This window comes from Maylandia zebra, linkage group LG5, assembly GCF_041146795.1.
Source record: "Maylandia zebra isolate NMK-2024a linkage group LG5, Mzebra_GT3a, whole genome shotgun sequence".
In the NCBI taxonomy this organism is placed as follows: Eukaryota; Metazoa; Chordata; class Actinopteri; order Cichliformes; family Cichlidae; genus Maylandia; species Maylandia zebra.
Genome location: NC_135171.1, coordinates 37,305,580 through 37,323,548, shown reverse-complemented (window position 1 = coordinate 37,323,548; position 17,969 = coordinate 37,305,580). Strand labels below are relative to the sequence as shown.

Below are 17,969 nucleotides of genomic sequence, written 5' to 3'. Positions count from 1 at the left end.
TGTTCTTTCACTCCCAGAAGCAGATTTTCAAGAGTCTTCAGTCCAACACATACTGTATGCAGCCTTCAGGGACATGCTTGGACTTGGCACAGATCCCACTCCACAAGAGTTTGTTCATTTATCATGCCGGTGACCTTACTAGATTGATAGTGGGGTATTAAAAACTCTTATTTAGTGGGTCAACTGTTTAAGGTATGCACTAAGGTCATGCATCACCACCATAAATGTATTCATTAAACAGTTTTCCACATGGATTTACCCCCCTCATTCAAGTTTTTAATTTTGTACTAACCGTACCGACTGTGGTCATAAATGTAAATGTTTCAACACAAATGCATTTTCCTTTTTTCTTTCTTACATATTTTTCCTGTCATCTTGACCTTGAATGGCTCTGCCACGAAGGTCCGTGAGCAATTCAAGTTTCGACATGCAGCATGAAACCACACTCTGGCACTCTGAGCAAACACTTGAGGTCCAGTCAACAGTCCTCAACAGACTTATTCATTACTGCTGCACACCACTTAAGCGCGAGTGTATGGAGTATGATTATGGCATCAAAGGTTCAGCAGGAACATGCCACATTAAAGCATCTGCTGATGGTGGCAGAGTAGTATAATCATAATGCTGCGCAAAATGGCTCTTGGCTAAATATAGCAGTAGCTGGATGCCAGAGTAAGTGTCTTTCAATAAGACACTAGAGATTTAAAAAGATGGAGGAAAATGACATCAGCTGTGCAAAGGACCGCATTTATGTCTCATTTGATCAGCTAAGCCATTGGCCGTGCCTCTGTAAGCCGTTTTCAACAAATCATCAAAAAATAAAGCTTGCTTATAGGAAACACCGACTTTGCCTTGAACAGGGTAAATCTGGGGCCTTTTGCAACAAACTCAAATCAGAAATATGACAAAAGCACAGAAAGGTCAATGAAAGACTAATTTATTTTGTTTTGCTTTCAAACTCATCCACGCGTAGTTACAGTTGTTCACAGATCCTCCTGTCTTCAGCATACTGTTAAATTTCAGCTGCACACTAAAGATCCTTTGTGTGTCACACATTTAAATAGACAAATACTTAAGATCAAGGTAAAACACAGAATGCAGTCTAAGTAGTCAGAGTTTGGAGTAGGTCTGAATGATGTGTTTGTGTGTTCCCTTGCATAATAACCAGCATGCCCTTTTTTTGCTTTTGTTTTTCATTGTTATACTGATTCCATATAACATTTCTATAAAAATGACCCTTTAAGCATTTTTTTCCCAAACTGAGTCTATCATACTGCAGGTGTAATAAATACCAAACAGGCTTTTAATCACTACACAGTAGTTTAGCTATGTAATGATCTAAAAGGCACTTTTTAAAATTATTATAACATTTTCTTTCACGTAAGGTGGAAAGCTGTCACCGTGATGTCAGGATATCTGAGTAAAAACTGATACCTGAGATTTAAGAAAATTATTTAAGCAAATTTGTGGTTTTTAAAACTTTCTATATTACCTGTATACGTTTTCTATGAATTAAAAACAGGTACATTTGTTTCCTGTTGTTATGTTTCAATAAGATCTTTCAATGTATAGCTCTAATAGAGCATATTTAATTTAATACAAAATAACAACCTTTCACAGAAGAAAACATTAGCTTAATTATACCAATTCAGACAGTCATCAAAATTTTAGTAAAATAAGGAAAAGGAAATTCTGCCCACTCTAAATGCATATCAGCAGGCAGTTGAAGTGACCAACTTGACATGTTTGCCTAATGATAGATCGTGAGGGTTATTGCCCCAAGTTGACCTTACACAGCATATTTAGAATTATTTTAATTTTTGTTATTGAAGATGTTAAATTGCCTATGCTGTGTGATTTTAAGTATGATTGCTGACCGCTGATGATCCTATTTACATTTTGATGATGCAGTGGTTACCCCAGAGATGTAGTGCTGAGATATTCAGCCTTAGCGACAATAGTTGAACTGCACAGGCATTGTATACACTGCAGTCCCTCTGAGGTTATAAATCCTGCCTCTGTTTTAGGAGGCCTCAGACGTTTAAATCTGCCCTGCTAGATGTATGTGAGGGTCAATATAGCCCACTGAAATGGCATCTTTTTGATTACACAAAGAAAAAGAATATGTTTTGTTTGCAAATGGGCAGGAGACCCTTTATGTACACATTTTTTCTTCCATACACAGGCAAAACCAAATTTTAATCTTTCTTTTTTTTAATCTGAATTTACTCAGGAGCTCCTCTCACCGAGGCATTCTGGATTATTGAAAAATGCTGGATTTCCCCATGCTAACAAAAGTGAATGACCCTATGAAACTGTTGCAAATGGTATTCACCAAATGTGTTCTTGGAAAAACTGACTATTGGAAGAGTGTGGGAGAGCATCTTAGAAGTAGTATTACTGTGTTGATACAACTTCAGCCAACATACGGTAATCAGTAACAATGCAGCAAGTGGGCACTAATGCTGAAGACAGGAGAGAAAACACTTTTTGTTCAAGGGTTTGGAGTGATATTGGTGTGTGTGTATGCATTGTGTCTGTGTTAGACGGGGTCAGATCCGAGTCAGCTGGTGCCAAAAACTGGACGGCATGAAGCTTTCCATCTTGTCTGCGAAGAAACCCAGGGGTGCAAAGAGTGTGCTGAAGAACTGAAAGTAAGAAAAGGCAGAATTGACTTCCGGTCAACGGTTTGTGAAATTTCTTCCATTTCAAATTAATATTACTACTTCATAACATATCTTTTTGAATTCCATTTAACATTGGACTTCAAAACTTTAAAAAAAAATGTATTATGTGTTTTTTTATATATACTTTGAGTTACATTCATTTAGAAAAGATTACAAAGTACTGCTGTTACACACAGTGAGAAAAGTACACAGATTTAAATAAAGTAAATAGAAACTACTGTCCTCTAGCTCACCCCTTTTAAAATGGCAACCTAACATAAAAAGAAAAGAAAAGAAAATTATATAAGAATTCTCCACAAGCCTGACTTTTATATGCTGGGATGTACAGTTGACTGCTTAGCTTTTTTTTCTCCCTATAAATCAAGCTGAAGTCATTCAGCGCTGCAAATGCAAAGCACAGCTTACAGTTTGGTGCAGTCAGAGTCAAAGGCGGAACATATTTGTACATTTCCTCAAGAAAGCAGCATCATCCAAGATTGATCATTTTACAAACTGCATTCGTGGAAAGATCACAGATGCATCACTACATTTAAGCAGTTTCTCTATAAACTTTATATTATCCATGATTTATGAGAGACACTTTCGGACAGCAGTATCAACAACAGTCACTCTTACAGCTTCACCATCTTCAAGTGAAAAAATGAAAAAAGTAAATAAACTACAGTATTTATTGCCGCTGGGAAAAGCTGCAGACTTACCCATAAAAAGTAAATAAAAGATTCTTAATAACCTTTGATAGTATGATTTGAGCAATAACAACAAAAGGCAAACGATAATAAAAAGCTACAATCAGAATTTATTATAATATAGAGATAAGACTGCAGAAATAATAACCTCTTTTAAGTATATTTTTTGGTGGCAGCTTTGAACCTTTATTGTTATAGGACAGTAGTGAGAAGACAGAAAGCTGAGGAGAGAGAACAGAGGGAAGGTATGCATTAAATGGCTCAGGGTGGATTCGAACCAGGGCTACTAAATGTACACTGACCACGTCCATCTCTTTATGACCACAGGTTATCCATCTTCCGATGGCTGCTTCCAGCAGCTTAATGCGCTATTTCACAAACCTCAAATCATGTCAAACTTTAATATCACAATGAGGTCTCAGTACTAAAATAGCCTCCACAGTCACCGGATCTCAGTCCAGTAGAGCACCTTTGGGATGTAGCTGAGAATCAGATCACGAATGTGCAGCCAACAAATCTGCAAAAACTGTGAGATCTTATCATCTCATCACGGACCACAATCTCTGAGGAATGTTTCAGGCACCTTGTTGAATCTATGCCACAAAGAATTACGTTATGATGCAATTTAAATGCTAGCTAATAATAATAGTTAGATGTCCTCTGAAATATTACAATATGAGGTCGTGCTAAAAGTGTGTTTGATACACTTAAAATCCAATTAGTAAAAGTGGGCGATCCACAGGTAAGAAAAACACGCGGACTGTCACGACCACCAAAATCCGCCGCGTTTTCCTGCTTTTAAGAGCAGCAGATTCATAGAAATCTGTTTTTCCTCAGAAGGCAGTGAGTACCTCTGTGTTCCTCCCTCATTGGTTTTCATGCACTCTATCTGAACATCTGAACATTACACAAACCAGACTAGCCGGACTGGCTGTAAAAGTCCAATCTGCACCCAATCTTTCCCATAACAAAAGGAACAGAACTAGATGTTCTCAGAGACTCGCTTCAAGACTAAAAGGCCCTAATAAACAGGCTGACCATAAACAAAAGATTAGCCAAAGTAAGAAGTTTGCCAAACTGGCTAAAACACATAACACAACACTTCTATAATACACAAACACAAAATGAAGCAGTGCAAGCATCCATACGTTCTAACCTTTAAGGCTGCATGTTTGCTGTGGCTTTAAACTTGTATTTTTCAGCTCTTCCCACTGATAACTAAAGTTAGACTATAACTTGTTATCATAAACACTGACTTTACAAGCCTTCGACTCCCATGAGCCTCCAGTGTTGCTGACAGTGATAGAAGGCAGCAATTACCAAAGGAACTTAGAGGTTCGGGTTACCAATAACACCCATTAAAAAATGAGACCCAATGGTCAAAGCTAAAACTGGTCAGCCAATAACCCTGAAATCTGAGTCAAACTCATGATAACATTAAAAATTTCAGTGATAAGAAATCTATAAATTCAAACCAAACGTGTTTGAGATGAAACTGGGAAGTCAAGCAATACCACTTACTGCTTTGGCAAAGACACCCATTAGTTCAGGAAACTGATGTGTGAGCATGGCCAGCATGGCAGTGAAAGAGCAAAGGCCTGCTGTGAAGAGGATGAAGAAGGGAAGCTCTTTCTTTGGGTACACAGACACCTCGTGGAAAGCTGGAGAAAATCGAGACAAAAAGAGAAACAGTATCACAAGCAGGGCAGATGAACTTTTGTTTTAAAGAGACGAGGTTTTGAGTAGATTTAATGTACTTACAGGGCAGTAGTTCCCTATCTGCTGTTTCTGTGCATCCTGGGTACGGGTAAAAGAGGTGACCCTTCTCCAGTGGGTAGGGAATTATTCGGAAAGCTGCAGAATACAGTCGAAGGGGAAAAGCGGGACATTAAATCTGGATGAGTAACACACCACAAACTATGCTTAAGTGCAGCTATTTAAAACACAAATACGGAGCAATTTTTGGTAAACCATTTAAGTTGGATACAAGATACTGACATCCAGATAAAATATAACAATAATATTCTTCTTGTGATGATCTCATCCACTTATAGCAATGCGTATTTGTGGGTGTACTGTGAATACATGACTTATGACACAATGATAAAAAAAAAAAAAAAAAGACAGGGCAGCTGACTAGTAAAGCTTTACACCTGCAAGGCTGTAGGTTCAAAACCAAAAAGAGAAGTAGCTTTTCTAGTATAGTGTTTTCAAAGTACAGGCTAGGTTGGGTGACAGCTTACTAACATGAAAGAAAGCAAATGAGAACCTAAAACATTTATATCTGAAAAAAATAACCATAAAAAGAAAGGTACATACTGCCCTCCCAGGTGCAGTGTAGTAGGTTTAAGGCTCCTTCTGCCCTCTTCCAGTGCTGCAGATGGAAGAAAGCGTATGCTACTGCCTCACTGTCACCCCTCTTCAAGATGTGCTCTGGAGGCAGGATCAAGCTCTTCATCTCTAATAAGTACTACAAATAGGAAGTGGAAAAAATACAGGACTTCTGTTCAGTATCTGGTCTTTTTGGTACCTTTATATCTTCATTTCTCATCCTTCACTCAGCTGTACTGTTTAGTTTAAATTTATTGTCATAATGTGATCAGTTGCACAAACAACATGAACTCAAACGAGCACATTGCACATTATGTTTAGTCAGTGATTCAGATTTCCACCTTTTTTTTACATTAGGATTTACTCAGCCATAACGAATGAAAACGCGTTTTTCAAATAGCTTTAAATGCCAAAAAATTGCATAGATTTCTGATCCACAATGTAAGACTGACACTTTTTTTCTTCTATGGGAACTAACTATACATAGTCACGCTCATAAAAGACCATTGTGAGCAAAAAAAGATCCTGAATTTGTTCAGTTACCGACTTCTTTTAGTATATTTTTGAATAAGAGCAAGAATAATAAAGCAGTTAAAACAATTTCTATTCTGATAGATGGTAAGATAATGACCTGAAATTGAATGACAATTTGACAAATCAGCAGACAACTGTTTACTGAATCACAGTCTGGGTGTTGTCTGAGGAAGGCACTGTGGACATTGGACAACATTTTGGGACTTTCGATGCAGCTGGCACACATGTCTATGACAGCAGACACAGCAGATTTATGACGCACCTTAGATGTAAGCTGATGGTTCTGAGATTGCATTTGGACAAATGGACTATTAACAACATGCAACCAAAGTCTGCTCAAAAGTACAACTACTGGAAACAGAAACCAGGAAAATTAAAGTAAATAAAATCTTATCCAGTGCCCACAAACACTGATGACTGTTTGGGTTTTAAAAAAAAAGATTCCTTGTGGTCCCAAATAACTTCATGCAGCTTCAATGTTGTCATTCATATTTTCTCGTCATTTCTCAATGAGTACTTTTTGCTCTATTGTGCAAATCCCCCAGGCTAACTCCCTGTGGAATGTAATCATATTCTGTACATGTGAGGTATTTATCTAGAACCTTATTTTGCAATTGTTCAAGGTGGAAGGGAAAAGTTTTCCAAAGGTCTCACTCTCTCTATATACGCGAGTCAGTGTATGTGTGTTATTGTTACAGTACAGTAACATCATTCCATGAATGTGTAACATGCCCAACTTGCTTCTATTCTCTTGGCCTACTGCATAAGTTTGTCCCAGTGAGTCAGTTGGTTCACTGAGCTGACAAATCCCAGAGTTACAACCTATAGAACTTCCTCTCTCTCACTCTGAAATAGAAGAAATCTAGCTTTTAGAGTACATACATCAATATATTGTGCAGAGCTTTTTCTGGGGGGGCAATAAATGTTTTTAAAGGTCTATATCCGTCAGCATAGAAGTCCTTAATGTATACCTATTGACGCCGATGAATGTGACAATCTATGCATTTCATGTCTGTGGTGCCCAGTGTGGCAGGGGTCTGTTTTAAACAAAATCCAAGTGCAGTGCTGGGGCCCCCTGGGCTGGATTCCCGAGCGGCCAGCTTTGCAGTGCTTTGGATCTCACACTGACACTTTGGGAAGGTTACCCCACAGCTAATCCTGTCTAATCCCTTCCATGGTCACAGGTTCAGTCATCCATCCATCCATCTAGCCAGTCAGACCATGCAGCTTCACCATCCCTGACCCTGTCCCCTACCCCCATCCCCATAATCACTTACTACCAAGGCTCATCATTGTCTTTCTCCAATTTGTCTTTACATATGTTCAAGGCCCTATAACTGCTACCTGTGTCACCCATTTTTCCTACTGCCTGTAGCTGCACATCATTTTCTCTCTTTCTCAGTTGACATGTAGATTCTTACATTTTTCATCACATGTTATTTTTAGACACCTATACATAGCTGTACAAAAAAACTTGCAAATTTACACCTATGTTACCTCTGTCCTTCTCATCTCTCATACCTCTCAGCTTCACGGATAAAGGCTCAATTAAGCAGGTTACCATCATAAAGCAACACTTAAGTAATCATCTGTATTTCACAGGATTTTAGTGGACTGTACTGTCTTGCAGTTTTTCTCCGTCCATCCTGACATTTTCTCTAACAGCAATCGGCAGCCAAGAGACAACCAGAAGGTGCTTGTTTGCCCTTCTCACTTATCCTGTCTGACTTACTTACATCAGCTCTACTCGGTTCAGCCAAGGCACTTGACTGTCTTCATCTTCTTCCTTCCTTTATTCTCAGCACAAACATTTCACCATGCTCTATTCCCTCTCAGAGGAGAGGCAGCTAGCCAGCTCGACCACCACAGACAAAACCTATCACTGGTTTATTGTGGTGGATTATAAAACCTCCCTAACTGCTATAATAATTCACATTAATTTTATGCAACACAACAAAGGATAGCATAAAATAGAAGAAAGAACTTAGTGAGTATGGAAGCAAGCTTTAATTCAGACCATTTATCAGCAAGAAAGCCAAGTCGTTCATTCAGTAAAACAGGTTGTTTTACGATTATTATTATTTCCTGTATTTCAATATATTTGAACTTAAAACATCAGCTGATTTTATAAAAAATCAGACACTAAGAACCCTATAAAATATACAGGGATATTATACTTAAAATGTATTAATTGAGGACAGGCATTCAATTTTCTTTAGGTGTAGGTGGCATCAATAATCCTAAAGGTGAACTTTTAAGGAAAAGCAGCTCATGCAGCAATACAATGACATAAGCATAGATGTTCTTCTACAAAAGAACAGTAAAGAAGAACAAAGGTGGGGTTTTAGAAGAGTTAAGTCAAAATCCTGACTAATAATCGCGATGGAAGGATCTAAAGCAAGCAGTTCATGTAAGAAACACCACCAACATCCCACAGTACCTCGTAATGTTGCTATAGTAAAGATTCACAAACTTTTAACGATCCTGTTCCTTGTAAATATTTCTGTCTAATTTTTTAACTGGGTTAACCGCAAGTATTTTTAGGTATTCCGAGAAAATGTGATGATATTTTGGTCGATATTCATTCAGAAATTAGGACAATTCTAAAGGATTCACAAACTTTCAAGCACCACTGTATCTATACATATTTTTTAGTAAAACCTGAATATTTTTGCATGCATTTTTATCTCTGTTGTTAATAATGAGTGGACAGTACATGGCACACATATGTCTGGGTGTTTCTATGTTTTAAGACTAACCATTTAGAGTGGCTGGCTGCTCAGCTGTCCTTCCTTGCATGCCATGGCATTAGAACTGGTGACACCTCAGTCACACCCCCACCTCCCTGTTCTGCAGCCTTCCTCTGCACTCCCTGTCGCCTCTTTGATGAAGGGATTGAATTTCATGTGTTCTCCTTTCATCCCTGGGCAGTCATAAGCTCAGAGCATAACTCATAAGCTTCCTTTTGATTCTAATCTGCAGCACTTTGCCGCACACAATGAAGCACAGAGGCAACATTGCCATCAACCCTGTAGTTGTTTATAATTTTTGTTTTTTAAAAAATGTAAAATATATAATTTTAACAAACATTGACACTAGCTACTTCATCTTGTGCCACAGGTAAGGGAACTTATATTTGTCCCCAAGTGGGCGAAACTTAAGCCACAGTCCAATTCCTGTAACTACCCCATTTTTGTCATCTGGATGAAACCTCGTCCATCTTAATTCAGAACAAACTCAAATGCTCCTATTCCGTCTCAATTTACAAACCAAACAGCCAATTTCAGTGATACACTAAGAAAAAAACTCTGGTTTTCTGAGCCTTGACAGGCAATCTAGAGGAGAGAATGTCATTGAGAATTGGGTGAGATAAAAAACTGCCATTTAAAGTGGGGTAAACTAGCAAAGTAAATAGGCCTGGGTCGCTTTGAGCGCTTCAGATTGAATGCATGTTAGCAAAAATGGTAGTAAAAATAAATGTAAAGCAGATTTAGCAAGCAGGGACATTTGATCAGTTATCCAAGCATCTGGGAAACTGTCAGTTTCTTAACCACTGGCTGCTAGAGAGGATAACTGGAATGGACAGGCAGATGTAGAAATGAGTGGAGGATAAATAGAAGAGGACAAGAAGATGAGGAGGAGAAGAAAATAGAAGGGAGCAAAAGAGAAGAGGAGGAAATTAGATGGATGAAGAGCTGGTGAGGAGAAGGGGCTGAGCGAGAGCACTGAACCAGCTGTGCAAATGAAGTGTGTGTGTGTGTCTGTATATGTAGATTTTTGTGTGTGCATAGCCTTTTAAGCAGTCTGAATGAACTCATGTGATGTAGCCTGGTATTATATTCATATATAATCTGTTTGGCATGCTTGATAACACACTCGCCACTTAATGCTTGGCCCAACAATGCTCCTTCAGTATTCCAAATCTGTGTGTGTACACCACAGGCTACTGCACTGTTTTTATTGTTTGACTGTACGGATGGTAACGACAGTCTGACTAAAGTCAGTTTGGACAGAAATGAAAGCATGATCATAACGTTTGGCACATCTTCTCATTATACAGAGAATAAATTCTGCGGACTTTGACTTCTTCGAGGAGTGCCAGTAGTTCAATGTTTATTATATTTGTTTTTGAGAAGTAGCTTGAAAATCCAAAGGACTGCAATGGTGGTGATCTCATCTATCAACCTAGGATGATGATCTTTTGGCTGCAGTGAGAAATACTAAAGTATGCTATATCAAGACCTACACAAATATATTTTAAGTCCTCAAAGCACAAGTTGTTATACTATACTTACTTAATTCTTCACCTACTGCCATTAATTGTTTTCCAGTGCTCTGGAAAAAAGAATTTATGGCTAGCACCCTTAATCAATTGTAGCCTCACAAAGTCACAAGCATGACTGTAAACTATGAATTAGTTTGGTTTGTTGCTACTACTTGAGGTTTAACACATCACTCAGCTGCTGGAGGCTTATGATGTATCCTGTGCTCACCTCAGGTGTTGCTGTTAGATTTTTTTTTCTTATGTAGGAAGAAATTGGTTACTTATTCTTTTGCTCAATGATTTCTCTAAACTTTGGATCACAACAGCCAAAGCCCCTCTACTCTGCTTGCACCGGTTGAATGCAATACTATCTGTTCTGGAGTCTTTACAGTAACAAAAACATACTCCCCTTCTCTTATCAAGCCAACTATAATGCATCTTCTGTGGTCTCATGCTTTAGTTTATTGCTTCTTTTTTTAGTGCGTTTAATGTTGTCTGAAGTTTATCTGAAATGTGTAGATGCTTTGGTAGGACTAAAACATTAGATGTAATGTGGAAAGATCATTAAAAAAACATTAAATCTGTACTGAAACCAATTACTATAAAAAAAGAGAAATGACTCTGATAACCATAAAACCACTTTCAGTTCAAATGGGCAGATGTTGATTGTTTTGAGACTTTGTCTTTGAAACAGTTCAGAAATTTTCATCAGCTGATGGAAACACGATGGTGTGATCTGGCCTGTATAGTTCTTGTATTAGAAACTTTGCCAAAGCAACAGTAGTCCTACAGCTGAGGAAACTAAACTCAGATGTTCTTTTTTTTTTTAAGCCTCATGCACCAAATCTGCTTTTGGTGACAACAAGCCCGCCCATTTAAAGAGGCCAAAGGAGTCGCAGGTGCACTCATCTCTTAGACATGCCAGACAACACAAAGCAACACCCCCTCCTTCCCTACTGTTGCATTTCCATACCCAGTGCTCTGCTATGAGAGCACTGAGTATGCACCAGATTCCACAGTCAAATGCTGAAAGACGAGCTGTCCAATAATCCTCCATGAAAGGTGTGTTAAAATTTCATAATGTCATTTAGCCATTCACCTAAATTCAAAGAAGTCATTTTGACAAAGTTGGCAGTGTGACATTCAGACTGTCTGTTTGGCTCAAACAAGGGATGAGGGGATAAGGGAACATGAGAGGATAAGAAACAGGATGAGGGTATGTGATGAGAGGAAAGAGGACGGCTGCCTCTGGGCAGAATGGGAAGGGAGCAGTTGGAGAGATATTGAAGATGAGGGCCCTCACTTTAAAATCAAAGGCTGGATCAAAGTGCTGGCTGATGTTTCCCCCTCCATGCATGCAAACACACAGCTTCTCTTTCTCTCTCTCAGAATAGGAGTCTGTGAAATGAAATAACACCACACTACAAAGGCTGAACTGGGACAAAACTCTGCTGCATCTGGTTGTGTATCAATCTGTGCGCATATGGACGTGTGACATCTAAACCTGTGGGAACTGATGTGAAAAGAGATATGCAGCTAGAGTCCCATATTCTCCTGGTCCAGCTGTAGACAGAGCTGTGATAATATGACCAACTGATCACCAAGTTAAAAAATATTCAGTGCACTAAAACACTGGTAAAAACAATATAGACTTGATACCAAAAATAGTGTTCTGACTTAAGAAAATGAAATATGCTGATCAAATTTGTATACGTTGTATAATAACTACAACAATAATAAAGATATATAAATATTAATATAATAACAATCAAAGTGAATTGCATACTGTAGAAGAATTTTAAATGTGGATAAAATCCACGATCTAGAGATGACACTACCAGTGAGAAAATAACCTTTACTGACATCTCCTGGTGAGCCAGCAGCACAGAACGAATGGAATGAAAGCTGCTGTAGTTGCACCACCTATTACAGTCAAAATAACTCACTTGTGATTGACTGACTGTTTACTTTACTGTCTGCTTTTCCTGTTTGCCCTGAATGGGACCTTTACGAATGGCAGCCATGTGAGTATTGCGTGATTAGACCAGATAGAGGCAGTAATATTTAAAGTAACGTCAAGCTAAATTTCTGCCTTTTGTTTGTATGCCTCCCCTTACAGGTAAAGTTGCAGTTTACGTCCATGTCTGTGCAGACTCATGTAAGATATGAACTCAAGACTCTGAAATAATTTAATATCTGGGCAACAAACACTAGTATCACAAACTGAGTATCCATTCAATTGTGAAATCTGGTCAGAATTTCCTCTTTAGTTCATTAGCTGAAAAAGCTGTTTTTTCAGAATATTAAGGTGTCGCAGTGAAGCTGTCCTTTGAGCTTTTGCCTCTAAAATGCCAGTTTTTCATCATTTTCATCTACATAAGGCAATGGTGAAATTTTGCAATAGAAAGTGACCAAAAAACATTTTTTGTGAGGTTAGAGTGACTTTTGACTTTCATCACCTCTTACTTAATACTCATACTTCCAATTCCAAACGATGTTGTGTCCAGTAAAACGTGATGGATAAACAGAACTATCCATCCAATAAAAAAAGAAGAAAAAAAAAACAATCCACCAAACCACTTGTGGCACACGGATGAAGGGCGTGAACTGACAGTGTTACAATGACACAAGACCGTTTGTTCAAAAACAAACGTTTTCTCAGTGTAAAGACGCTTATTATTATTTTAACAGTACATCTCAGTTTTTATATATGATAAGAAATGTTGCTGTAGTACAGAGAACTCCATCAGCACCAAAAATGTCTAAAATTACAATATTTAACATACCCCCCTCAACCCGATCCAAAGAAATTTCCATAGTAGATAGTGAAAGAGAGTTGAGAAAAAAAAAAACATACAAGAAATGTTTTGTTTTCGGTGTTATTGTTTATCTAATTAGGGTGGCGATCTTTACCAGTAGAAAAGCTGTAAAACCAATGAAAATACAGTGAAAAGTGGGCACCACTTTATCTCAGGAGGTGAGCAGGCGACCACATGCCGCACGGCAGCGGCCCAGGTTTGAGTCGTACCTGCGACCCTTTGCTGAGTGTCTTCCCCCTCTCTTTCTACCCAAATTCCTGTCCTGTCTAAACTATCCAATAAAAGCCGGAAATGTAAAACAAATGCAAATAAACCCCAAAACAGTTAAAAATGCAAAATCTATGCCCTCCTTCAGATTTTCCAAAGCCGTCCAGTGGGTTGGAATGGAGTCTCTGGTGGGGCAATTCTGGCCCCGGGCTTTGTGTTTGACAGCCTGGTTTAAAGATCATCTGGTCACTAATGTATGTTTTCATTCAGGATGAAGACCTATGTTTGCTGTCAGATAAATGACTGACCTTTGGCACGTGGGGATTGAACTCAACGGCTCTGTGTATGGCCTCCACAGCATTCATCTCTGCTGTGCTTAGCCCCCGCCTGGATGCTGCCTCTGGTGAAAACCTAAGAAATCACATCTCACATTCGTGACAAAGTTAGGGCAATCACATACAACAACTGAAGCTAACAGAAAAAATAACTTACTTATCTGAGACAGCCCGTGCTTTCAGCAGCGCAGATGTATAGCATATAGTAGCGGATTTTGGCAAACTGATATCTAAAGTAGAAGCAGAAGTTGTGTTTATGTGACTGGGCATGCAACTCAAATGACTGACCTACTTTGTGCAAAATCATGGTATGTTGATATTCAAAAGTAATTAAATATTTGTTGAGTTTAGTCTTACCGTCATATTTTGCAAGGACTGCTTGCACATCAGCATATGCCTGAAGCTCTAGAAGAGCCTCAAGGAGGTTTTCGTGTATATTTAACATTCCCAACAATGGGAACTCCTTCATTAACTGTACAGAGATAAAACATATTAAGGTTCACAGTTTTAGGTACAGTAAACATGTCGACTTAGTAACATACTTTCTGTGACAAAACAATAAAGCAGTAAACATGTTTAAAGGTGATACTCACATCTCTCATCATTTTTACTGCTTCTTTAATTCGCCCCAACTTGCGTGCACACATTGCCAATCTGCGTTTAATATATACTAGTAGGTTGATATCTTTTCCTGCTGTATTGCAAAGAGAAAATATTTCACTGCAAAGCAAAATAACCATGAGTTTAAAAAACAAAACAAATTAAAACTGTATTGTATATGAATATCACGCTACATTTTGTGGTCCAATGTAGAGCACTCATGTTATCTTGGAGCTGTAATTCTTCCATCATGAGAGGGAGTGTAAAACAAATAATACACTTTGCTGTATTATATCTATCTGTGGCATATTGAGAGGTCCACACTGAAGTACTAAACTGCACAATGTGGGTAAGGGCATGCAGCACAAGCAGGATAAATATACAGTGTTGAGTTACTCTTCATCTACTGAGCTTTCTTTGTACTACTATGCCCTAGAGTACTTTATTGTAGTGCATTAAAAACCATCCTTACCAATACTTAGAGCTTTTTTAAAAAGGCGTTCGGCTTCTGTGATAGTTGTTGCTTCTTCCTCTGCTAGAAGCACATAGGCTGCAGCACATCTACACAAATGTACACAAGAAATTAATGTATTTATAAATAGCAATCCAAGCTGTTTTTTATAGTGCACAAGAAAATATTTATATTTACTCACAAATAAAAAATAAGAGATGATGTCATAACAAAGACAAAACTTGAGAATGGTAGCACCCTTAAAGACGCTAATATACTGTATATAAACATTATCATTGAAATATATTAATGCATTTAAACAAAAGTCAGCACAATAAAGACTCTTCAAAGATTATTTAATTATTACAAGTACCATACAAAGCTGTCTGAATTTACTTGTACTCTAAACTCTAAGTTCTCTAAATCTAAGATTCTAAACAGCAGCACCAACCTCAACCTCTTTTTCTCATTAATGTGATGGCAATATAACTGTAATACAGTCTCACTTTAATGAAGCCTAACACTGAGCATCTTGAGGTGCAAGGCGTCTAGAAATATGTATGGAGAGGTTCACTGTGTATGAGTAGAACTCACTGGTGGTTGATCTCTATGGCCTGATAAGCTGCTCTGATCCTGGCTTGAGGATTTCTCTCTCTCCAGGCCTTCTGCATCACTGTAAGAAGATGATCATCTAGGCTTACTGCAATATAGATGTGAGTTTATGGTACTGGTATACAAACCCGTAGTGCTTCACATCATAAAAAAAGGAATTTCTGGCATGTATTGCATGTATGCATTGATTGCATAGATTTGAGCAATTTGCCTCATCTTTGTATAACTCACCAGCATCCTCTGGCCTTAACTGCTGAGTGTCTCCTGTGAAGAAGGTCTGATGATCTTGAGCAGATAGGTTCATATCATAATATGTTAAGGGTTCCTTCCCAGTCACCCAGGTGTACCTGTGGTACACAGAGTAAAAATAATAGCTTCCATTTTATGGTTCAGTGAATCAAATGAAAAAAATAATACTTCTGCACTAAAGACAAAAAGTAGGTTTAAATCGTTACAAATCTTTAGAAAAATTCAGATATTATGAATTACTCATTTTAAAAGGTTATTTAACAGAAAAAAATAATGTTCATATACATAGCAGCAGGCACTGGTTCGTGAAAGCCGCCATGTTGCCTCCTTGTCTTGAATACAGTGGCTAACATGGACATTGCCATTGTTCCTGATAAGTTTCATATATTTAGCCAAAGATTGGCCAGTATCAAGATAGTGCAGTATATCTTATAACATTCTTTTGATCTAAAAATCACAAATAGCTCTTTCAAACTATAAATGTCCATTTAATATTTGTATATTTTTCTCCTCCTCCACCACTGCTCCATCAATTAAGCTGACTGCAATCTGCAATCTACTGACATCAAGTGGTGAGATTTTACACACTTAACCTTTATGAAATTTAAATGTGTTTGAACCACATAATTATCTGAATAAAATCTTAAACAAACACATACCTGTTATATTCAGCTCCTCTAAAAAGATTCAAAGGATTTCGCCAGACCTTGCATTCTACAAACAGAGGTTGTTGTTACTGTTTACATAAATATGAATAATAATGCTATGATCGGCTGCATCATGTATATTTTTTTTTACCAGAAACACTGGGCCTAGGCTCTGCATCTCCATTAACTGATGAGAACAGACCAGTTGTGGAGCTGCTTTCCACTCCACCAAGCAAAGGACGCAGGTGGCTCACCGATACTTGTTCAATAAACGAAGTCCCATATTTACGAAAATACCACCATTCAAATATCTGTAATAAAAACATAAACGGTTAATATGCTTTTATTAATATGTGCCATTATACAGCCTGAACATTTGTATTGGTATTTGTCGCTGATTTTGTGCTAAATGAATCTTTAAATTGAGAGTGATGAAGAGCTAAAACACTTAAAAAGCTAAAAACAATAATAATAATAATTAAAGGGTTTATGATGATTTTTTTTGGTTCCTTCTGAACATAAGAAGGAATGAAAAATTATATATATATATTTTTTAAAACATCTGAAAAGAATTATTGCTATCTGCATCATATAGCATAATGCACTCTAAACCAAAACCTACGTTACAACTGAATGTATTAAAATGTGTTACGGTTAAAACGTAATTTATGGTGATAAAGAAATTAACTCACAAGGATGAGTCCAGAGATAAGAGAGGAGGTTCCAGTGAGAGCCACGTAAAATTTGGGTGTCAGTGTGTTTAAAAACACTGAAGCTGAAAGAAGAAAATAAAGGAGACACTTACGCCCAACAGTAGTTTTAATAAAAACCTTGAAAATATTCAACTTCGATGGTCTTTACCAGGTGACATTTAGCTCACAGTAGCAAACTTGGTAACACAAATCATCAACTACTTAATTTCGACTGCATTCAGTGTGATCTACGGTAGGAGAAAATGCAAAATGTGTCTGCCAATTAATATCTAAATAGAAGCTTTACTTTTAACCAGACAGTCGCCACTGTTCGTGTCTCGATAACTCAGACAGCGAGCTGTCAAACCACAGCTTTCGCTAAAGCTATACACCCGTAGGCTAACAATAGCTAGCTAGCATCTGCCTTAATTCACCTGAGGTAAGAGTTTCCTGAAGTTTCAGCGGACTCCACAGGACGTATATCATTATCAGCACCATCCCGAACCAAAGGAAGCACACATAAGTCCATGACCAAGAGAGCCAAGACTTCAGTTTCTCTGTGAATCCGGGAGACTGGGGATTACTGCCAGTGCTGTCCTCCATGTTTCTCCGGATGTCTGTAAACAGAGGAGTCACGTGACTACGGAGCACCAAGACTTCTACTTCGAAATCGTTGCAAGAAAAATGTTTCCCGAGGCTACAGAAAAACGTATATGTATTTTTTTCCACACATATACACGCTATTTACTCCTCATCTAAACCAAAGAAACTATTATCACTATTAGAACGTATACTTTGCATACAAACGTCTTGCGACTGAATTTATTAATACTTACTATAAACAGCTTTATATTT

The 17,969-nt window shown here is 37.9% G+C and overlaps 1 protein-coding gene across 2 annotated transcripts; it reads right to left on the bottom strand.

Moving 5' to 3' along the window:
* Positions 1-920: 920 nt before the first annotated feature.
* Positions 921-17,731, bottom strand: st7l (suppression of tumorigenicity 7 like). Of its 2 annotated transcripts, none has more exons than XM_004547654.4 (15): positions 17,549-17,731; positions 17,115-17,197; positions 16,574-16,733; positions 16,435-16,489; positions 15,758-15,873; positions 15,509-15,614; positions 14,936-15,024; positions 14,457-14,557; positions 14,221-14,335; positions 14,021-14,093; positions 13,837-13,939; positions 5,693-5,843; positions 5,135-5,227; positions 4,895-5,034; positions 921-2,648 (listed from the first exon to the last, which is right to left on the bottom strand). In XM_004547654.4, exons 1-15 carry the CDS (start codon positions 17,715-17,717, stop codon positions 2,553-2,555), a joined length of 1,650 nt encoding a protein of 549 aa, XP_004547711.1. In that variant the 5' UTR covers positions 17,718-17,731; the 3' UTR covers positions 921-2,552. The 2 variants fall into 2 exon arrangements, with proteins under 2 accessions (XP_004547711.1, XP_004547712.1); XM_004547655.4 differs by having other exon boundaries at positions 15,509-15,587.
* Between the last annotated feature and the right edge of the window lie 238 nt (positions 17,732-17,969).

What these genes read in the sequence shown, in the direction of transcription:
- st7l (XM_004547654.4), bottom strand. Translation starts at nt 17,717, where the DNA reads ATGGAGGACAGCACTGGCAGTAATCCCCAGTCTCCCGGATTCACAGAG. An exon ending in TCAATCCCCACGTGCCAAAG is followed by an intron (nt 5,844 to 13,836) that starts GTCAGTCATTTA and finishes TCCTATTTGTAG; the next exon opens with TACTTATTAGAGATGAAGAG. An exon ending in ACACTGCACCTGGGAGGGCA is followed by an intron (nt 5,228 to 5,692) that starts GTATGTACCTTT and finishes TGTATTCTGCAG; the next exon opens with CTTTCCGAATAATTCCCTAC.